Below are 19,470 nucleotides of genomic sequence, written 5' to 3'. Positions count from 1 at the left end.
CTGGTTTTGTACTTGCTGAATTTGTTTTTTGGCATCAGAAAATTTGTCTTTCAAATTTGTGTATTCTTCCTCTTTTCTCTGCAAATCTTTTTTCAAACTCTGTACAAGGGCAGAGCTCTCCAAAAGATCTTTATGTAGCCTTCATCATAGAAATTAAGAGACATAAATAACATTAGTACTACACATCGCAAGAAACAGTTTTCACACATTAACTCAGGGTCTTTCCTGGTTTTATTTATGAATGGATTCTCGGATCCTATCAGCTTTCAGCTTCTCAAAATATGAACCTGAAGTAACAAACTGCTCACAATCACTTCTGAACACTGTAATTTTTTAAGCATGAGAGAGCAACTATATTTATCCTTAGTTGTCCTTACAAAGTGACACAAGGAGCAAGGCTAGTATCAACTAATTTTAAACTTGATATCTATACCCCATACCTGTCTGGATCAAAATAAATAAAAAGAAAATAAGCTCCCCAACAGCACTGCAACAAGTACTGCTGTTACTAATGCTATAGAGTAATTACGGTCTGGTAGGATTTGAAAATTACAGGGGTCTAGAAGTTCTACACTATTATGCTTTATTATTCCTTCAAGTTCTTATAGTAGTCTGTGTTCACCTAGAATAGCTATTAACAAACTCACTGTTTACTCCCTAGGCTTCTTTTTTTCTTTCTTCTTGACCTTTTTACCATTCAATCCTTCCCAAAGAAAATGTTGCCTGCTTTTATACAAGTTACATAATAAGCACATTAAATTATGACATTTCCTCCAGGAAGGATTTGCAACATAAAACTATAAGAAATCCCCAAATAATTCTTCATTTCTTTGAATGTTGCTGTTTTCCTCTACAAAACTTCCACATGATTTAGATCTATATTTTCAAAACACACAAGAACAAGTGAGGAAAACGGTGACAGCAGAATATGTAAATACAAAATCCAAGTAGTGTATTAAAGCTTCTTAAAAGAACCCGTTTGCTTAATAAATTTGATAAACATGTAAATGCATTATATCAAAATAAACTGATGTTCACAGAAGGCAGTTTTAACTTGAGTCTCTTAAGAGGCTATGAGTTTTTATTATTTACTTACAATTCTATAGATTGTATTTGCTTGTCCTCATTTTTCTCCTTTTCCTGAAGGGAGTGTTTCATTTTCTCCAAGCTGTTCATCAACTGCACAACTTCCTCCTTCAGATTTGCTTCTTGATCACTTAATTGTTTAAGATTTTTATCTGAATTAGCACATTTCTCTTGCAGAACTACTGTATTACTTTCTAGACTTAAAATAAGAGATTCTTTTTCTTTAATTACTTCTTCTAGCCTTGTTATGCAGTCATCTTTAACTCTAAAAGTCTCCAATAGGCATTCAAGCTTTGTTATTTTCCCCTTGTAATTGGTAACTTGCTCCTCCAACTGTGCAATTACTCTGTGATTTTCCGCAGCCTGTTGTTCAAAATCCTGAGTTTTCTGGATTTGCTCTTGTAACTCATTCATAAGATCTTTTTCCTTTATGGACTGATGATCTTGATCTGCAATCTCATTTAATTTTGTTTTTAGTTGATTATTATAATTCTCAGTGTCATGAAGTCCCTTCTTTAAGTCTTCAACTTGTTGAAGTAGTTCTTGAATCTGATGACTTTTTTGTGAAGAAATCTTAATAATATTCTTGCATTCTTCCCAGATGCTTTCAACACTGCAGTGAAAGGAGCTTTCCTGTTGCAGATCTACTGTAGGTGCAGTTTGAGACTGTAGGCATAAAGGATTTACTTGAGCTCTCTCTGGTTCATCTTTTTGAGAGTCTAAGGAAACCTTTCGATTAACTGGATCAACATTCATAACAGAAGAATTTAAATGAGATTTATACAACTGATCTACTTTGGACTGCATCATTTTAATTTGTGACACTTTATCAATTATATTTTGTTTGGCATCATCTGCTTCTTTATTTAGCTGAATAATCTTTTCTTCTTGTTTCTTGTTTATAGTTTTCTGTTTGTCTAATTCAGAAACAATTTCCTGATAGGAAGCTCGACACTTCTGAAGTTCTTCACTTAAGCCAGAAGCCAATGCTTCAGAAGCAGAAAGCTTGAGATGCAGGTTTGTCACCTGCTCATTGAACTCTTCTTTTTTGTTTTTTTCTCTTCTGCATTCTTCAAGTGCTGCTAGCTGACCTTCCAAGGTTTCAGCTCTTTCCTTCAATGCTAGTATTTCTGCAAAGTTCTCAGAAGTAGTTGCTTTCATTTGTTCAGTTCTTTTTTGCTCTGGAGACTCACCTTCCCAACTCTCCTTCATACCTACTAAAAATAAATTAAAAAAAACAAAGACATACAGCTCAGATTGACAGAAGTTGATAGTACAAACCACTAGCAATACCAAATACCAATTACAATATGGAAAATGGTCACTCTTTGAAAGCTACACCCTGAGATCATATAGCATTGTCAAGTCTTGAAGCAGTTAAAGCTCTCTGAATGGTTTAATGTGCAACAGTTGTCTCAAACTTCTAGACATAGTTTGCAATAAGAGGTGTTCAGGGACAGTAAAGAACATTTCACCGTGACTATTCCAGTCTTCTACTCTGCATGACTAGTGGAAAAATGCAGCTAGTTTTACTACTATGTAGTAAAGCTAGATAACATTTACAGCTAGTTTTCACCTTAACTAGTTCAACAGTCTCTTTAGTAGAGTCAGCAATCAGCCATTTTCACGTTTAAAAGAGCAATGGTATTGTATATTTTTCTAAGAACTTTCATTGATACTTACTCCCTCCTTACTTTTAAAGTGAAGCTAGAAATCCAGCACAAGTTTTTTTTTTGTTTAGTGTTTGGGACCTTTCTTTCCTTTCTTAAATTAGTTTCTAAACTAAACTAGGGATAAGGAAAACAATTTAGGCCCACACCTAAAGTGTTGTATGTAAATTCTCCCAGTAAGATGTACAACATTCCATCTCAACCTCAAATTTCCACATATATTGTATTAATTTAAGGTAAGTTCTCCCTAAGTAATGAGTAATTCTAACTAAAATTACATGCATTTCACCATCTTCCAAATTTACTTGAGCTGTATTTCACACAAATGTTTTAGAACCCAATTGTGTCCATTTAGTAACCTACATGCTATGTTTTAGTATTAGAATCAAGCTTGGCTATCTCTTAAGTTATCACAACTATGTACTCCAAAGAGATACTATGGCTTCTTGCAGGTATTGCAAGTACATAAGGTCGAGTTTGGCAGTCATCTCCCTTTGGGAGCATTAAGCACATGGGTATGTGTGTACTGCATGGAAACATTGTCTGCACAGATTCAATGAGCTTTATAGAGTGGCTAACAAAAAGAGTGCATCCCATCTCAGTTCGGGTTTTGTTTTTTTATTATTTTGAGTGACCAAATGCCAGAGGACACTTTCTCCTGCTTTCCTGTACCTTTTCTCTTCTAATTAGAAATATCAAGTGATCCTACTAGGTCAGATAAAACAACAGCTATACTTTAGCTTGTAAAGTCTTGCTTCTAAACCCTACAAGATTAAAAATTTCAGACTGTGAGATGGTTTTCTCTGAAAGACCAGTTGTGTAGTCCCAAGACAAAGCAAAATACTACATATTCCTCACAAGGGACATCTACTTTATGTATTTCACTAAAAGAGTGAAATATGCTTTGTACTGACAACCACAATCATGTAGCAAAGCAGGATAAATATTTGTGCAAGACAACACATGATACTCAGTCCAGAGGCTTTCTATGTAGGAAGTCGTAAGAAAAAGACCCACCCCAAAACATGGGAAGCAAGTCCTAGGGAAGAGTACAAAACTCTGAACTTCAAGACAACTTACTTCTCCCAAAATAAACTTTGGTCATAGACCACTAACATATCTAAATTCTATGAGAAAGCCACCACAGTGTAACCTTTAAAAAGAATGGTATGAATTTCATCCCTATGAAGCCTTTAATCAAGTCAGTTTTTAAATCAGATGCCACCCACAAAACACACATTTTACATGACAGAAAAACCAGTTCACTGGCCCTCTTCCCCCAAAATCTTGGTGCTGACATTAATTGGCGTTGTTGGTTGTCCATTTGAATTTCTTGTTTGATAAGAGCTGTGATTTTTCTACACTTCTTTGTTTAAGCAAGCTTCAGTCATGATATTATAACAAACCATTATTTAGCATATCAAGGAATAGATCAGCTTATTTCCCACTCCCTTCCCATGAGTTTATAAGTGGCACCATCAAATAGTCATGCCAGGATCCAGTATTCATCCCAACCAAAGATGGCAGAGACAAATCAGAGGTGTGCCTGGTACAGATACAGAAGCCTCTCAAGGACTTCAAATGACATGTCTTTGAATAAGCTGTACAAACATCAGAAGTGTTCTACTGGATGGATCAGACACCATCAGTTGACCCAGCCTAATATTTTACTTCCTTTCCCTACTGCTGGTAGGCCAAGCCACTTTCTGTGGACCTGACAGAATTGGGAATGTTGGAGCAATGAGACAATATATCCCTGCTTCACCCTTTCAGTATTTACATACAAATCTATTAGCCATTTCCTTGCTTAACCACTCCTGGAATCTGACAATTCTCTCCCTTCATCACCTTCTAGAGCAGGAAATATTAGAAGTTCAATACGCACTGCATGAATTGCTTTCTTTCATAACCTCACACTAATTTTCAACTAGATTGAGTGTTCCCTTGCTCTCCCACTGCAGAATGTAAGGGATAACAGTCCAGCATTCAGTTTATTCACCATCTGTATCCTGTTTTCTGTGATCATGTCAATTTGTTACATCTCTTTTTACCTTTCCTTAGAGATAGCTATTTTCTACTTCTCATTTTTAACTTTATTTCTTTATCCCATCTATACCCAAAACAATGTGTGGAAGATTTCTCTTATTTGCACCTATTCTTCAGGAGGAAGGCACATAAGGGACACAAAGGCATTTAGTTCTCCTTTTGCATGTGCTTTCCATAGTTCTAAAAGAAACTGAAGCCCAGCTGTGTGCTGAAGTCAAGTTAGAGGCAGGCAGATCTTACAAATAGCATTTTGCACAAGTCAGTTGAATACAGCTTAATCTCATTGATTATTAGACTTTCATGAAGTAGATAATGTAAGTAGTGGTATCCTTTAGAGTTTCACCTTATCTTTAAATGCCTTCACTTGCAGCTAGTTTATTCACCTCATTCTAAAGAGACTGGTAAACTCACAGATAAACCATGGTAAGCAAAAAGATTGGAAGTATAAATATGAATGCTGCAGAAAACATGACATCTGTGGACTTCAAAATTATTTTACATACATTCAAAGTGGAAAGCAGCATGGGCACTCCTTTTCCAGTACTGTCACCTTGACTAGAGCAAATAAACCATCATGTCATTGACACTTAGGTGCTTGCTTAGGCAGCTTTCAAAAACTTGAGCAGGAGATGCTACATTCCCAGGAGTCCAGCAACAGCAAGCTTAGTACAAAAACAACTGTTAGGAAATTGCATAAAAACTACAGCTAAGTCTGAAAGTGCCTTAAGAGAGGAGAAAAAGCAGCAGAAATGAAAGTCTAAAAACTAACTTTTATTTTAAGCATTTTGGTGTAAAAGGTATAGGACCTACTGCAAAACAGGTGATATTTACATAACAGTTACTTCTATTTACGGTTTAACATAGATTTTCTCCTCAGAACACATTTACGCTTCACAACTTTTTGCTTTTGTTCTGGAATAGCAATCACATCTTTTTGGAAGACACTCTGATGAGTGATGGCTGAAATTGTACCTTTCTTTACAGGTGGTTCTCCTTCCACAGCAGGCTTATTTTCAGAGTGACGTTTTCTTCCCACTTGCAATACGGTTTCCTCACAATCATTGAGCTGGCTGCTTTTAATTGCTTTGTTAGAATTATTTTCTGATAGTTGTGTTTTGATGGCAGTTATAGTGTTCTCCTGTGTTAAAATAACATCAATTACTCTGAAGTCTTTCAAAGTAAGCACTTAAAAGGCTTAGCTTTGTAAAAACATCTATCTGCACATATAAGAGATTACTAGCTAGGTAACATGCATAGGGGTTGCCAGAGAAACAAGTAAGTTACAGAGCAGTTACTTAAACTGAAAGCAGGTATGCTTTCAGATACTAGTAAGCACAATGCTTTGTACTGTACAGAAAGCAGATTGAGAGACTAGGAAACTACAAACTGCAAGACTCGCATTTTAGAAGAGTTTGTTTACCAACCAAAACCAATTTCCTGTACTAAAAGCTGAAATTCCTACTCTGTTCAAAGTGCAAATGGTCAGCTCTACAAATTCCTCTATAAGATAGAGTTGGGAGTTTGCTTGCAAAGCCACAAGTTATTTTTATCATGACAGATCTGATGCAATTTGAAAGCCCAGTCAGTTCTGTCATCATACTTTAGATTATGTATTTGACTAAGAATAAAGTTTCTTTGCTTGCAAGATGACACAAGCAGCAAGCCACACTGATTGCCAAGGTCCAATTATACATTTTAAGTACTTCATTAAAAAAAAAATCTATAGAGCAGACTAAAGTTTTGTGGACACGTTTTAAGTTTCTTGCCCAGAGTCTCACACTGTACAGAGTTGTTTGCTCTTGGAAGGAGTTGAATAGGAAGCTGTCATCACAACATCACATTACTGAACACCTAAGTTGCTGTGGGGCAAACAGGGAGTGGACTATTAAGTACGGTGAAAAGCTTAATTTTACAGTGGAAGACAGAAATGGATCAGAGTGCTGATCCAATTTCATTTAAAGTGTTTTCAGAACTAAATCAGGTTACTGCAGATCAGGCTCAAAAACTGCATATTTTGATTTTCTTTAAACCTGTACATATTTAGCTAGGCTAGTCTTTTAGCTTTCAGTAGCTAGTAGACTAGCCAGTTGCAAGCTTCATTAATGACTGCAAAAGCCGTTACCCTCGCCATCCACTCTTAATTCAAACTCTGCTCAATGTATTCATGTTATTGCTCTTCCTGTGAAAGCGCGTGCACGCCAGTGGAGCAGAAAATACACTGATTTTTCTTGCCTATTTACACAATTGCTGTCCTTGCATTACTAACTTAATTTAAATTTGACCTTTTGCTGGAGCAAAACCTCCTTTCTTTCCTATTCAGGCAAAACCAGAGATATGATCCTATTCTTAAGTCTCTTCATTTGAGGGTTGGGTTTCTTTTTTCTTTAAAATGGCTCTTCAGAGTCTCACCCAAAGTCCTCCAACACTACTTCCCAAAGTCCCATTTTTCACATACATCTTTCTGTAGCTTTGGTTTCAATGTCAACTTCAGCTGCTACCATTTCAAGCAAGTATCAATGAACTATTTTTGAAAATGGAAGTAAGTCCATTAGAAATGTAGATTTAGATTTTTTGCATAGAGAAAATTTAGATATGTAAAACTTACATGGTCTTTTATGGCTTCTTCCAAATGGGATATAAAATCTTGTAGTCTTGTAACAATATCATCTTTTTCCTCCACAATGTCCATTAGCTCCTGAATCCTTTTATTCTGTGTATTCATTTTCTTGGAAAAAAAAAAAAGAGTGGTTCAGTCAGTTTTAAAATTTTTGAACTAGAGTTCATATTTAGAAGCCAGATCATTTCATGCTAAATTGATATTAAAAAAGGCTACAACTATGCTATAACAGCATTTTAAGCTAGTGAAATATTTTATTATGTATTGCATTTTGCACGTTCTTCCTTGGCAAAGTTACCTTAGTTGCTTCTTTAAGTTGCTCTGCAGACTCATCCAGTTTAATCATCTGCATTTCAAAATCTGTAACAGGAAAAGCAGCTAGCATTAAATAAACAGCCATTACAAAGTTTACTTGGTAACACATTTTTCTGGTTCTTCTGATATCTCAGCAGGCTTCGAATGGTTTGATTTATTTTCATGTTGACTTCTACTTATAGGACACGGTTCAGAAGTTGTTTAGGTTTTCTGAATAGAAGAACTGGACCTTACAACCCATAGAAAGTACAGATCACATCAAAAGACTCTGCTGAAATCTTATTATGAAGTATTGCTATTTTTTCCTCTATGAACATTCCTCAAGACACCCAAAATCAATACAGCATCAAAACAAAGAAATGTGGGGGTTAAAGTAGAACCATGAAATCAAGAATCAGTAGTGTTGACATTTTATGCCACAATTCAGAAGTCTACAATTGACAGTTTTAAGTCTTGTCTTAAAAATTAAATAACCAAGGCCTTTTGGAATTGTTCAACCTGAACATAGACAAAACAATTAGTCACCACCTCTATAGGTATGAGATTTGGTTCTAAAATCCTGCTTAACTGGATTATTGGTTTTTTTCTGCCTTTCACATGATACTTAGACCCAACTCACCTTTGGTTTTCTGTGTCAGTTCTTCTTCAGTTTTGATTAGTTTTTCAGTTTTCTTTGTCAGCTCTTCTTTGGTCTTTGTTAACTCAGTGATCATTTTCACCAGTTGTTTTTCAAGACAATCTGCAGCTTCCTGGGGGTGCTCTAGGGACACAATGTACTCATATGCTGCTTCTGTCTGCTTTTTGATATCAGTGACATCATTCTGCAGAGACTCCACAAAGCCCTCAAAATAAGTGTTGGTGTTTGCCCTTATTCTATGTTCTTCATCCTGAAAGAGAATTTATATCTATTTAGAAATAGCAGATAATTACACAATAGTAATTTTTTTCTACAGAGAGTTTGGAAGACCAGTATGAATTCAAACATAAGTACAGTTAATTTCTCTGTCAGTTTCTGTCTACCTTAACACGTAAGTGTCCAGTAAAGTAACATCTACTTCATTTTTATAGCATTTAATGACCCACAATCACATTCCCTTTTATATAACTAAAAAAGCGGCCCCTCCAAATTTAATATCAAGGCTAGTATTTTTTACTCAATGAGAATGTGGAATGAACACAGCAAGTAAACAATTTTACAAAGAATACATCTGAAACTTTCATATATCAGTAAAAAGTCTGCAGGTTGAAATACATTTGTGGTAACTTAATTTTGTAAGTTGTACTTGAAACATTGACTTGAGATTTTTCCTGTTTTTTTAAAAAATAAAGGGTTCCAAACTCACAAGATCTGGCCTCAAGCTAAGAGTCTAGTTATGGCTTAAGTATATATACACAATTATCATTGCTTCAGTTGAAGCTACAATAGCCTTGAGAGAGGAAAAAGTCTAGGACCAGTTCAGTATACTCTATATACAGGGCCTAAGAAGTCAGCTTCAAATACTTGAAATACACACTTAAAGCAATACAGTTAATACCATAATTGCAGCTTTTTCCCCCTAACTTGTGTACATTAATTTTCATGTTGCCGAAATGCAGAAAATCCCAAAGATTCCTACCCACACAGCTAAGGTTCAGCAACTACTCCTATTGAAGGTGATCAATATATCTTGCTGAAGATACACAGCATGCAATTCCTTGAAATCATCCCTCTAACCCTTGAGACACACCATTACCATAAAAGGTAGATAGTAAAAGTAACATCAGATGAGTGAGAAGTGTAAGAATACCTGAGGTCCAGCTTCTTCACTGCAAGTCTGATCCTTCAAATTATTTTCATCTGCATTTTTAGAGTTACCATTTACCAGTTCCTTGAAGATTTCCAGGCGTCTTTCAGAATTTTCTTCAAGCCGTTCTCGTTCCTGAGAAATGCACTCTCTACAGTAGGAAAAATAAGTCAGCTACAAGCTAGCCAAGCTAGCTTCTGCTAAGAAACTATTAGCACCCTTGCCTAGAAACAAAGACATATTTTTCTTTCTTCTGGTACAATAGAACAATGTTTCTACAAAATAGTGTTGCTACACTGAAAGAGAAGTATATTTCCCCTGTGCACAACCCTGAAGAATGAGGGGGAGAAACATATACACAGATTGCTTGTAGTTAAATACTATCCACATTTTTTCCTATAAGCTTCTTGAGCCAGTTAAGACTGATACTGAAGCAAAACTGAAAAACTTGCAAACATGATTCTTTCTATAGACATCCAATCAACAAAGCTCTTATCTTAGGGAGAGTTCTACAGAAATAAACATTGCTTACAGATTCACATCTCCTCCCTCCAAAATATCAAAGTCTTTCCTACACAGTATTTTGTTTGGACAATGAGTTCAGGCAAAAGTATAAACAGCAGTAAGTCGAGATCTCTTATTTCTTAGACCTCTCTCTTGGCCAGAAGTGAATTTACATTCATTTCTATAACCGGTAACTTAAAATCAACTTAAAGCTAACTTACTTGAAATCTGCTTCCTGCTCAGCAAGATATTGAGCAAATTCTTGTGTCACTTCTTCTCGAATTTTTAGTTCCAGCAGTAACTTACTCTTCTTTTCAGCAATAAGTTTGTCCTTCAACTGTTCTATGAGATTCAGCAGTGCCTAGAATTACCATTAGAATTAAGTTTTTCATAAATCAGCTTCCCAGAGTTGAGATTTTCCCATTCCTCAGAAACTAAAACACTTCAGTCTTTCAGCTGGCAAGATTTTTTCCAGCTCTTTTATTAGCTTATTCATAAACAGGAGGATTCATGAGTAGATTGAAATATCTGTTTGGTACTAGCACACCAATTTTTAAGTTTGCACATAGCAAGCATTTGCAAAGTACATTAAGTTTGCTTCAAGAAGTCTTGAAGTAGTCTTAAAAACCAGGCATAAGCTCCACCACATTTGGCTCTTGTTTTCTAGATGCTTATTTTTGAGGTAATATTAATGAAATCTCCGCAAAACAATATTTAATCCTCTATTCCCCTCCTTATCTTCCCTAGAAAAGACCAAAATTGCTGTTCCTCAAAGAATGGTTTTCAGAGTTTTCTTGTGCATAGATTACAAAGGAAAAGTCTTCTGTATTGCTGTAAAACAGGTAATACATGCTGTACATTTTGGCTGTAGGTTACCAAAAGGAGAGTGCCAAATCTGTAATTCTTACTGCTTGATCTGTATTTAGACACATTTCATAGTTTTCTCACAACAAGCACTAAGCCATGAGTAATCCCACTTCAAGACAGAATATGGGCAATGAAGAAAAAAAAGAGTAGGTGAGAGTCAGGGGAAAGCAGAAGGTTAATTTGAGACTCTATGCTACACTAATTTTCCAAGTAGCCCTGGCACATACCATGTAGTCTTCTTCTCTAAGAAGAACTTTATTTTCTTCATGTTTTTGCACTGCTTCCTCTCCTGATGTATTGTCCTGTATCTCCATCTCACCATCATCTTCAGTCACATCTTCTAAGCTTCTGTCCCACAGGACAGTAGCTCTTTTCCTTGGGACCTGCATTTTAGTGTCATTAAGTAGTGACGATCCCTGGCCAAATGAGTGAACTTGGGGAAGAACAGATGTATCCGTAACAAAAACCTACCCAGAAAATAAAGAACAATAGTCTTGGGTATTTTTTAAACTTCTGCTGGCAGTTCCAAGAAACACCTGTTGCACTTTCTCATAGGCATCCTAAGCACAATGGTACCCCAGCCCATCCTTTGTTCAGAGTCACTATTACTACAAGTTTTCAGCTGCAGTACAAAAGGTGTTACTTTGTACAGCATCATCCTTCTTTTGATCCCAGGAACACCAGGTTTTGTTAGCTCAACAGCCTGCAAGAGGGCTGCCATCTCATGTGTCAACACAATTCTGTATTTCCTATACTTTGAGTTTCTAGTTGCATTACATAAAAGTCATCCTACAAGTTCTATATGATGGACACTTGTATCACCCTTACCATCTCCTGCTTCTAGGGTCATACTTAACCTGCTTTGATAAGTCTATATTCCAAAGGCCCTGATGTATTGTCCTTTGAACATTTTAACTGTCAACAGAAGTTCTCCTGTCTCCTATTAAGACTGCAGCACTGATCACTGATACTTTTGTCTTCCAACTTTGCCAGTGTTATATCACTGCACTTATTTCTACCCATTCTGCTTAATCCTTACCTTCCCACTGAAGCTTCTATGGACATTAAGACAACCTTTCACACTTTTTGGTGCTTAACTTATTTTATCAATGTTTCAGGTGAGTAACATTCCAAATTAAGATAACAGTAGTATATGAGTCTGCTCAAATTGCTCCTAGGTGAGAGCACGTTGCAAGCACAGAAGAAAAATACCTAGATCTCAGGGAATTTCTTCCTAATATAGCAGATGTCTTGTTAGGCTAGACACTTTATAGGAATTATGGATTTTCACTGGGAGATTCTTCCACACCCACACTCCAAAGAAAAGAAATAATTGCCCCAACAAAGCCTCCTTGAAATCTTTATAAGCTTGACTATGAGTAATCAAAAAATACAACTGCAACAATGTGACAGAAAAATCCAGGAACTAAATTCATATTCTCAGAAGTGAGAGAGCTTGCTCTTTAAATGCAAATCTTAAGTATTGATCAACAAGATAATAACACACTTACTTTTTGTGCAATGGCCGAGAACTTTAGCACATTGAGTGTTTCATCATATGTTGAAGCACACTGGCTTATGTTTACAATCATGTGTACCTTCCCTTTTCCACTGAAGAATCCTTGAAGGAAATGAGTTAACTTACTTTCCCGAAAGGGTATGTGCTGCTGCAACCTTTAAAGACATAAGAACAGATGAGCAGAAGTTTAAGAGCTATTCAGCCTGAAGACTTAAAAATATTTGAGAAAGTAGTCTTTATATCAATTAAAATTGTTTTGGACTACATAGAGCCCTTTGAGAAGAGATTGCAGGGCTATTGTGACTGCTGCTTTAGCATTACCTCATGTAGGCCATAGCACTACTCAGTGGGACTGCTTAGAAGAATGTTCAACATTTAGCCCAGGGTAAGTCACATATCCTCATGATGCATCAAACTAAACCCTACTTCTCTCTTTTCCTTTCCATATCCATGTCCATGAAAAGGACATATCTACTTCCAGGCATGCAGTATCCAACATTATCAGACATGTCTGTCTCAGTATCCTGCCTCTCAAAACACTCAAAAGCAAGAGCATAGGCAAGAAAATAGTTATACACCAAACATGGATATACTTTTCAGAGCTTTTTCACTAATATGCCACATTTTCTAAAGCAGAAATTGTGCCCTTGAATTTAACAGCTGCCGATTTCTTTTTGATGCTCATAGGAAATTTTATGAGAATTCCTAAAACATGACTAAGCATACACTTGCCACTGAATAGGTTGTCTGCATGTTGGACACACAACAGTTGCTCAATTACAGGAATAGCACTACAGAACTCAGACAGTGCCATTCCTGCCAGAACATATATACAGCTCATAAGCAGTTTTGCTGCAGGAGTGATAAACAAGAATCATTTTCAGAAAGTTTTGCTTCCTGTTTGACTTGCAAGGGGCCTCTATTAACACTTTCAGAGATCATGCTTCAGAATATTTCTCCTATATTGTCAAAAGTTATCAGGATCAGACGAAGATACATTAACAGCCCTCAAACAGTTGCCAATTTTTATGGAAAGAAAACACTAAAAACCATAAATTCACAGAATGTAGGGTGAATCAGGAACACATGCTAGCAAAGCTTTTTCATCTTAATATGTGGTAGACTTCAAATAGACTGTCAGGAACAGTGTTACGGGGTAAGTGAAATTGGCAAAGCACATCCAGGCATTTCAACCAGCAAACTGAAAGCTTATTTAACTTCTGAGACTAAAATAGATCTTCAAATAAGAACCTGTGAAGAATGTAGTTACTGGACAGTTACATCCATCTGTGACTATGCACATGTTGATTTTTAGATAGCCAACTTCTTGTACTTCTTTATTCTTTAGAGAGTGTCTACATAGGGGAAAAGTTTTCTTTTGTCTGCATTTGGTTGGCTATATCAGGAGGAGAGTGTTAAAGTCACATCAAGACTTCAAAAAACCTGTCAAATTTTGTCAAAGACTGCACAGTTATGAGAGCACAGCAATATCCCACTGATCAATCCCACTAGAAATATGTAGAGTTAGTTCACAAAGGGGTAAAAGGCTGAAAAATGTTACTTTTACTATGATGCTAGTAAAAAAAAGTTTTTGATAAGCCAAGCTGAGAAGGAGAAGTTAAACTGCTGAAATCTGATAGCATGTTTAAAGGACACTAGAATATGAATGACTAAGAGAGATAAACAAGGCAAGCTCAACATAACTTTAGTAGATCAACAAGACTTTACAGTGGGACTTTACAAGTCTATACATCTTTTCTGCCAAAGATTTACATTCTAACATTTTGTATTTTAAATAATAGCTTTTTAAAAGTTGCAGGCAATACCCAAAAACCACAACCAGTTTACATTTCATAAAATGACTTACTTTGAGTGTTGACAGTTCTTGAGTGCATTGATACACTTTTTTAGAATCAGGAGAGAGGTGTTTATATTTCCACTTTCTTTCAATCGGTCACCTTCATTGCAGGTCTTGGTATATCTTTCTGAACCAGCAAGATCACACATTGACAATCTGAGAGCAGATAAGGAAAATTATTTTACATGCCTTAGAACATAACACAAGTTATTCACTTTTAGAAACAATTAGTTTTCTTAGAGGACAGATTTCTTGATCGTCATCTGCATAATTCCTTTAATTCATTGTTTCTCCAATCAAATGCCACACTACTTCCTGTCATACTCTTTTCCAATATGCTTTCCATTTTCCCCTGCCCCTTCCTGTTCCTTCTGAGCCCTTAGACAAGTTCAGGAGCATAGCAGGCAAGTAAAACCTTGTGCTGAATGGAAAGGACAAGATACACAACAGCATTGCAACCTGATGGCTTGAGGTAGAGAGCCAAGTACCACATGAGTACAAGAAGTGGGGAACCACCATATGTGCATGAGGCTCTACCAGTGAACACTGAGTGTATAGGGTAGTACCCATATATCAATAGGGAAAGTAACTGAAGACTTCATCACAAAAGAAGGGGACTCTGCTCTGAACTTACTCATTGACTCGGGTTACTTGTAAGACTCCTGAATCTTCAATCTTCAATATCTTAACTGTAAATATGCTGTGACTAAAAGGAGAAGTTAAAATCAACAAAGATGTGATTAAGTACACCAATATCTTCAAAAGATTTTTAGCTTTCACAACATCTGTTCAAAACATTATTGAATCTTTCAACATATCTAAGCGTATACACTATCAGATACAAACTTTTAAAGAAATATTTATGCAGAACTTATTTTGCTTTTTCCTCAGACATTTACATGGAATAAAGCTAAGTGCTTTTGCTTGAAGGAGGCTGTTTGAAAAAAACACTGTTAGCTTTTGTATATATTCATCTTATTGAAGGACTGATTGATTTTGGCTTAAAGCACTGGGTCACATACTGCTAAAGAATGAGAAGACTTGGCAGACCTCGTTTGAAGTCTCTTCCCCTCCTAAGAGCCACAAGCTGTATTTTAGTTTCTCCTTCCTCCCACATACCATCCTATGCCCAACATTATCAAAGTGTTTCTCACCTTCTGCTGGAGAAAGTATTTAGTTTTGTGCTTGCAATACTCTGGTGTTTCAATCCCAGTCTCAGAAGTTTAGAAGCTTCTTTAGAATCAGAAATTTGAACCCACTGCAGATCTTTAGGAATAAAAAGCATAATAAACTTGTAAATATCATTATCAAAAAGAAGTAAAGAATTAGGAGGTAACATATGCACACCAAGAATAATTACTTAAAACGTAAAAACATTTCACTAAGCCTGCTTCAGACAGGTTACATGACAAAGAAGATCAAGATTCTTTTTTCCATGGAAAGAGAAGGGCAAGTATAGAATATCATTTCATCCTATTAGCACACTAAAATATGTTCCATTAAAACTAAGTGAGCAAACTTAGCTCGAGCATTGAAAAACCAAAAGGTAGAGTCTAATATGAAAGTCCTACGTTCATATTAATCAAAGCAGAATTCTACTTTGACAGCTTCTGGTTTAGCCTATGATTTTTTTGGGGGGAGGGGTGTGAAATCATCTGGACTTCTTTCTGGGCCATCAACTGAAAAAGAGCAGTGAAGAATTTTATCTGCCATATGACAGCTATATGTGATCTTAGTATGTGCTAAACGCCCACAACCTTACTCACTAGTAGAATTTATGAAAACTATGGCCACTATTAAGTAGAAGCCATCAAAATACCAGCTGTGACTAAGGAAAACAAGAAAATTAAGTGGTATTCCTCAATTACATCAGTAACAGCCTTACACTTCCAAGTTTATCAAAAAAGACTATGCTGAAGTATAGTTCAAAGCAGACTATTTCCTATTTCACACATTTTCTTGTCTTTGAAGAAATTAAGAAGTTGGGGTTATTACCCAATTCAGCTTTTTTAATTGATAGTTTGGCATGTGAAAGATAGAAGCAGCAGGCCAAATACCTACAAAAAGCCTTTAATCTAGAATTGGTGTCTTATTACATGTTCTTTGGACAGGCAAGTCAAACATGCTTCTAACTACTCTTTCCATAGCCAGAAAGAACCACTGAGCTGGTGTTTTAACTTCCCACCCCCTCAACCCAAAATAAATTACATTACAGGTTTGATTAAACTAGACTACTGTAAAATTTTTCAAGTCAGACTGAACTTCCTCACATACCCTCTGAAATCTGTTTCTCTGTAGAAAATACTTAGAAAGAACTGTTGAGTCAATTACAACTATAGTTAAGAAGTTTTGATTTTTTTTTTGTTGTTTTAAGAACATGTGAAAAACCAAACCACTAACAAATTTGTCAATTCTTTTCAATATTTCTGCCAATTCAAAGAAACATCAAGGCAGTGGAGTACATACAGGATTTTACTATTTAACAGTCAAGAATAGAGAGAAAAATGCTATTAAAGGTACAGGTGCTTCTAGAAATGTAGAATGTTTCATTTCATACACAGTGTAGATGTTTCTAGTGCCACAGTGAGCAGTTAGGAGTTTTCTAATCTAAAAATAAATATTACAGGAAGACTGAGTGTTCAAATTACACTTTTGGCAATTAGCAATGTATTCCAATCACCTTTCACATAACAATATCCCTTGATGTCTTGAGCAAGGCGTAGTGGTTTTCTTTTCTTGTCATTTGATACAGGTATCAGTAGATCATAAAAACATTCATTGTAAATCTCAAAAAATGAAATCCAAACAGAAAACTTGACTGTATTTCTCACAGATGTGGTAGGTTGTTCTGAGTCTGGTAAGAGTCCTTCCATATCTGCCAAGTATAAAATATTACAAGTCAATATAGGACTAGTAAACTGAATTAAGAAATTTATAAATTAAAATGAATATTATTTTTTATAAGACTGCTGTATTTACTTCAATGGATTTTTCGCTGAAATTTTCCACCTTTAACTAACCTGTAGTCACAAGGTTACATATTTGAGACACCTACTCCACCACTTCCCTTTCCAGTTGTAAATTCTATACAACTATTCATGTCTCTTGTATATCTTGGCAAAACAGAGAATTAAACTGACTAGTACACATCATTCTGACTTAGAAATCCCTAAATACTAGGTTTCCTTTGAAGTTCTAGAATCAGAGTCAATAATTACATATAGGTACTCTACAAGCCTGTGAGGATACCACTAGGGCCCATGGCATAAGTAGTACTAGTTTTCCTTGCTATAGTTTCATCTTAACTCCTGCTCAGGTCTTGCTCTAAACATTCTATCCTTGTGTTTTCTGCCCAGATAGCTTGCTCGCTAACCAATCTACAGGCATATTTACTTGCCAAGTGGTCATTTTATTATTAACATAGGTCAAAAATCAATTTTTGACCCTAAGAAATCTTCCTTGCCAGCTTTAGTAGCTTTTCTTTAACATAAAACATACCCTTAGAATCAGCTGGTGCCTTGTTGTTAGTGCTATTTTGATGGCCTCCCTACAAAAGAGAACAGAGACTTTAAGATCCATTGTTGACATACATATATCACCAGTATACCACCACTTACTTTCATAACTCTATTGTCCTACTGAGTAGGAGTACAGCATAGGTACAATATATCAATACAAAGGATACTGGCTACACATCATACCTGGTTCAACGCACCTGTACATTCCTATATGAAAGAAGTGTTCTTATCTTAATACTCATTCCTGACACTTTCCCTTATATCAGGCTCTATCATAGCATACTGCATTTCAGCTTGCTAAACCAGAAGAAAGTTAGTCAGAGAAAAACTATGGTGAGAGCTCACACAGAAATAAGTTGATTTAACAGAATGACTTGCAGAAAAAGAGTTGCAGTTTATACATCATTCTTAACTTGGTGAACCTAGAGAGTTCTGATTTTTTTTTTTAATTATAGGTATTTGCTAATTCAGGATTCCAGATCTTACAGCTCACTAAGTCAGTCTTCAGAAACAGAAGTATATGTGAAACTTCTTCACTGAAGTGAGCAACTTATTGCTTCACTATACAGGCTATAGAAAACCTGCATAGTTGAAAGAGTCCAGGTTTCAGAAAGAGAATTAAAATCTTATTCTGCTGAGCTATTTACAAGTAGAATAAAACCCTACAGTTAGAGCTTATGAGGGTCATACACTTCACTCCATCTTAGTTTTGGTTGGTCAGATTTTTTTTTAGGCATAGAACTGTCAGGAAGTGTAACTCATTTCTCAAAGCAAGTACGTTTAAGTGAAGAAAGACAGATTAAAAACTAGATATGGTTTGTGTCTAGTGTCTTTTAATATTTTGTCAAGGGTATGTTTCATAAGTCTAGGATTCCATAAGTTGATTCCCCATAAGTATTCACGTAATCAGAAATTTTAGACTTTACACATTTTACCCATCCAAACTTGTCTCTGAAGCAGATGTAGACTTCACCACTAAATTTATAGGCTGAGGAATTTTTCTTATAACCAGTTTTAGAACCAGAGGGGAAATATATGTGTACCCAAACACACGTGACAGGTTTTTCCAAAGTCCTTAAAGACTGTTAGAGCTGGTTTTAACATATGTCCGTGTTCTTCAAAGTGATATCTTTAACTTTGCTGCCACCTGCCTTCCACACTGGAAAATTCCTTTTAACTAACTCGCCTTGATTTTTATCCTCAAGAGATACAATCCCTCCCACAACATCCCCAACATCTTATTATAATCAAGTATACTACTACAGACATGCTTAATTCTTTTCTTTAAAGTTAAACAAATCCCACAATTATCCTTTTTATAGATCCAATTCCTAGTTTAGACTCCATTTGTTTTATATTATTCCATTAATTTCAGAATTTAAAACATCAAGAAAAAAAGGTATGCTTATACAAAGAAATCCCTCATAACCCTTAATTGGAATAAGTAGCTTTAGAATTCCAGGCAACTCAAAACTCAAGTGTGTTTCTGGACTGCTCAACGGTGATCTGCTTAGGAAAAGAAATCCAGCAGAAACCCATTTTAATTCAAATCTTTAGAAGTCCACTGGCTTAATAGGACCACTATTTCAAAATATTTTTCCTTCCTTTGAGGATATTTGTTAACCTGGAAGAGGAGAACAACCGAAAAATCATTTGTTTATTTCAAGTAGCCCAAAAGACCATAAA

The 19,470-nt window shown here is 35.8% G+C and overlaps 1 protein-coding gene across 5 annotated transcripts in view; it reads right to left on the bottom strand.

Annotated features, from left to right (window-relative positions):
• KIF20B (kinesin family member 20B) overlaps nucleotides 1–19,470 on the bottom strand; it is a 36,612-nt gene that overhangs the window by 11,003 nt on the left and 6,139 nt on the right. For 3 of the 5 annotated variants that reach the window (XM_062001124.1, XM_062001122.1, XM_062001126.1), the window contains exons 8-22: nucleotides 17,765–17,813; nucleotides 16,947–17,141; nucleotides 15,421–15,532; nucleotides 14,901–14,972; nucleotides 14,276–14,422; nucleotides 12,401–12,563; nucleotides 11,117–11,356; nucleotides 10,244–10,383; nucleotides 9,522–9,669; nucleotides 8,354–8,621; nucleotides 7,718–7,779; nucleotides 7,408–7,527; nucleotides 5,775–5,940; nucleotides 1,097–2,303; nucleotides 1–139 (exon numbers count right to left, since the gene is read on the bottom strand). In XM_062001124.1, the coding sequence (XP_061857108.1) occupies nucleotides 1–139; nucleotides 1,097–2,303; nucleotides 5,775–5,940; nucleotides 7,408–7,527; nucleotides 7,718–7,779; nucleotides 8,354–8,621; nucleotides 9,522–9,669; nucleotides 10,244–10,383; nucleotides 11,117–11,356; nucleotides 12,401–12,563; nucleotides 14,276–14,422; nucleotides 14,901–14,972; nucleotides 15,421–15,532; nucleotides 16,947–17,141; nucleotides 17,765–17,813 (3,228 nt within the window). The remainder of the gene's footprint in view (nucleotides 140–1,096; nucleotides 2,304–5,774; nucleotides 5,941–7,407; nucleotides 7,528–7,717; nucleotides 7,780–8,353; nucleotides 8,622–9,521; nucleotides 9,670–10,243; nucleotides 10,384–11,116; nucleotides 11,357–12,400; nucleotides 12,564–14,275; nucleotides 14,423–14,900; nucleotides 14,973–15,420; nucleotides 15,533–16,946; nucleotides 17,142–17,764; nucleotides 17,814–19,470) is intronic. The other 2 variants (XM_062001123.1, XM_062001125.1) reach the window with 2 other exon arrangements.

The sequence above is a fragment of the Colius striatus genome, chromosome 8 (genome assembly GCF_028858725.1).
Source record: "Colius striatus isolate bColStr4 chromosome 8, bColStr4.1.hap1, whole genome shotgun sequence".
NCBI classification, from domain to species: Eukaryota; Metazoa; Chordata; class Aves; order Coliiformes; family Coliidae; genus Colius; species Colius striatus.
Note: the sequence above shows the minus strand (reverse complement) of the source record. Positions and strands in the feature narration are given on the sequence as shown.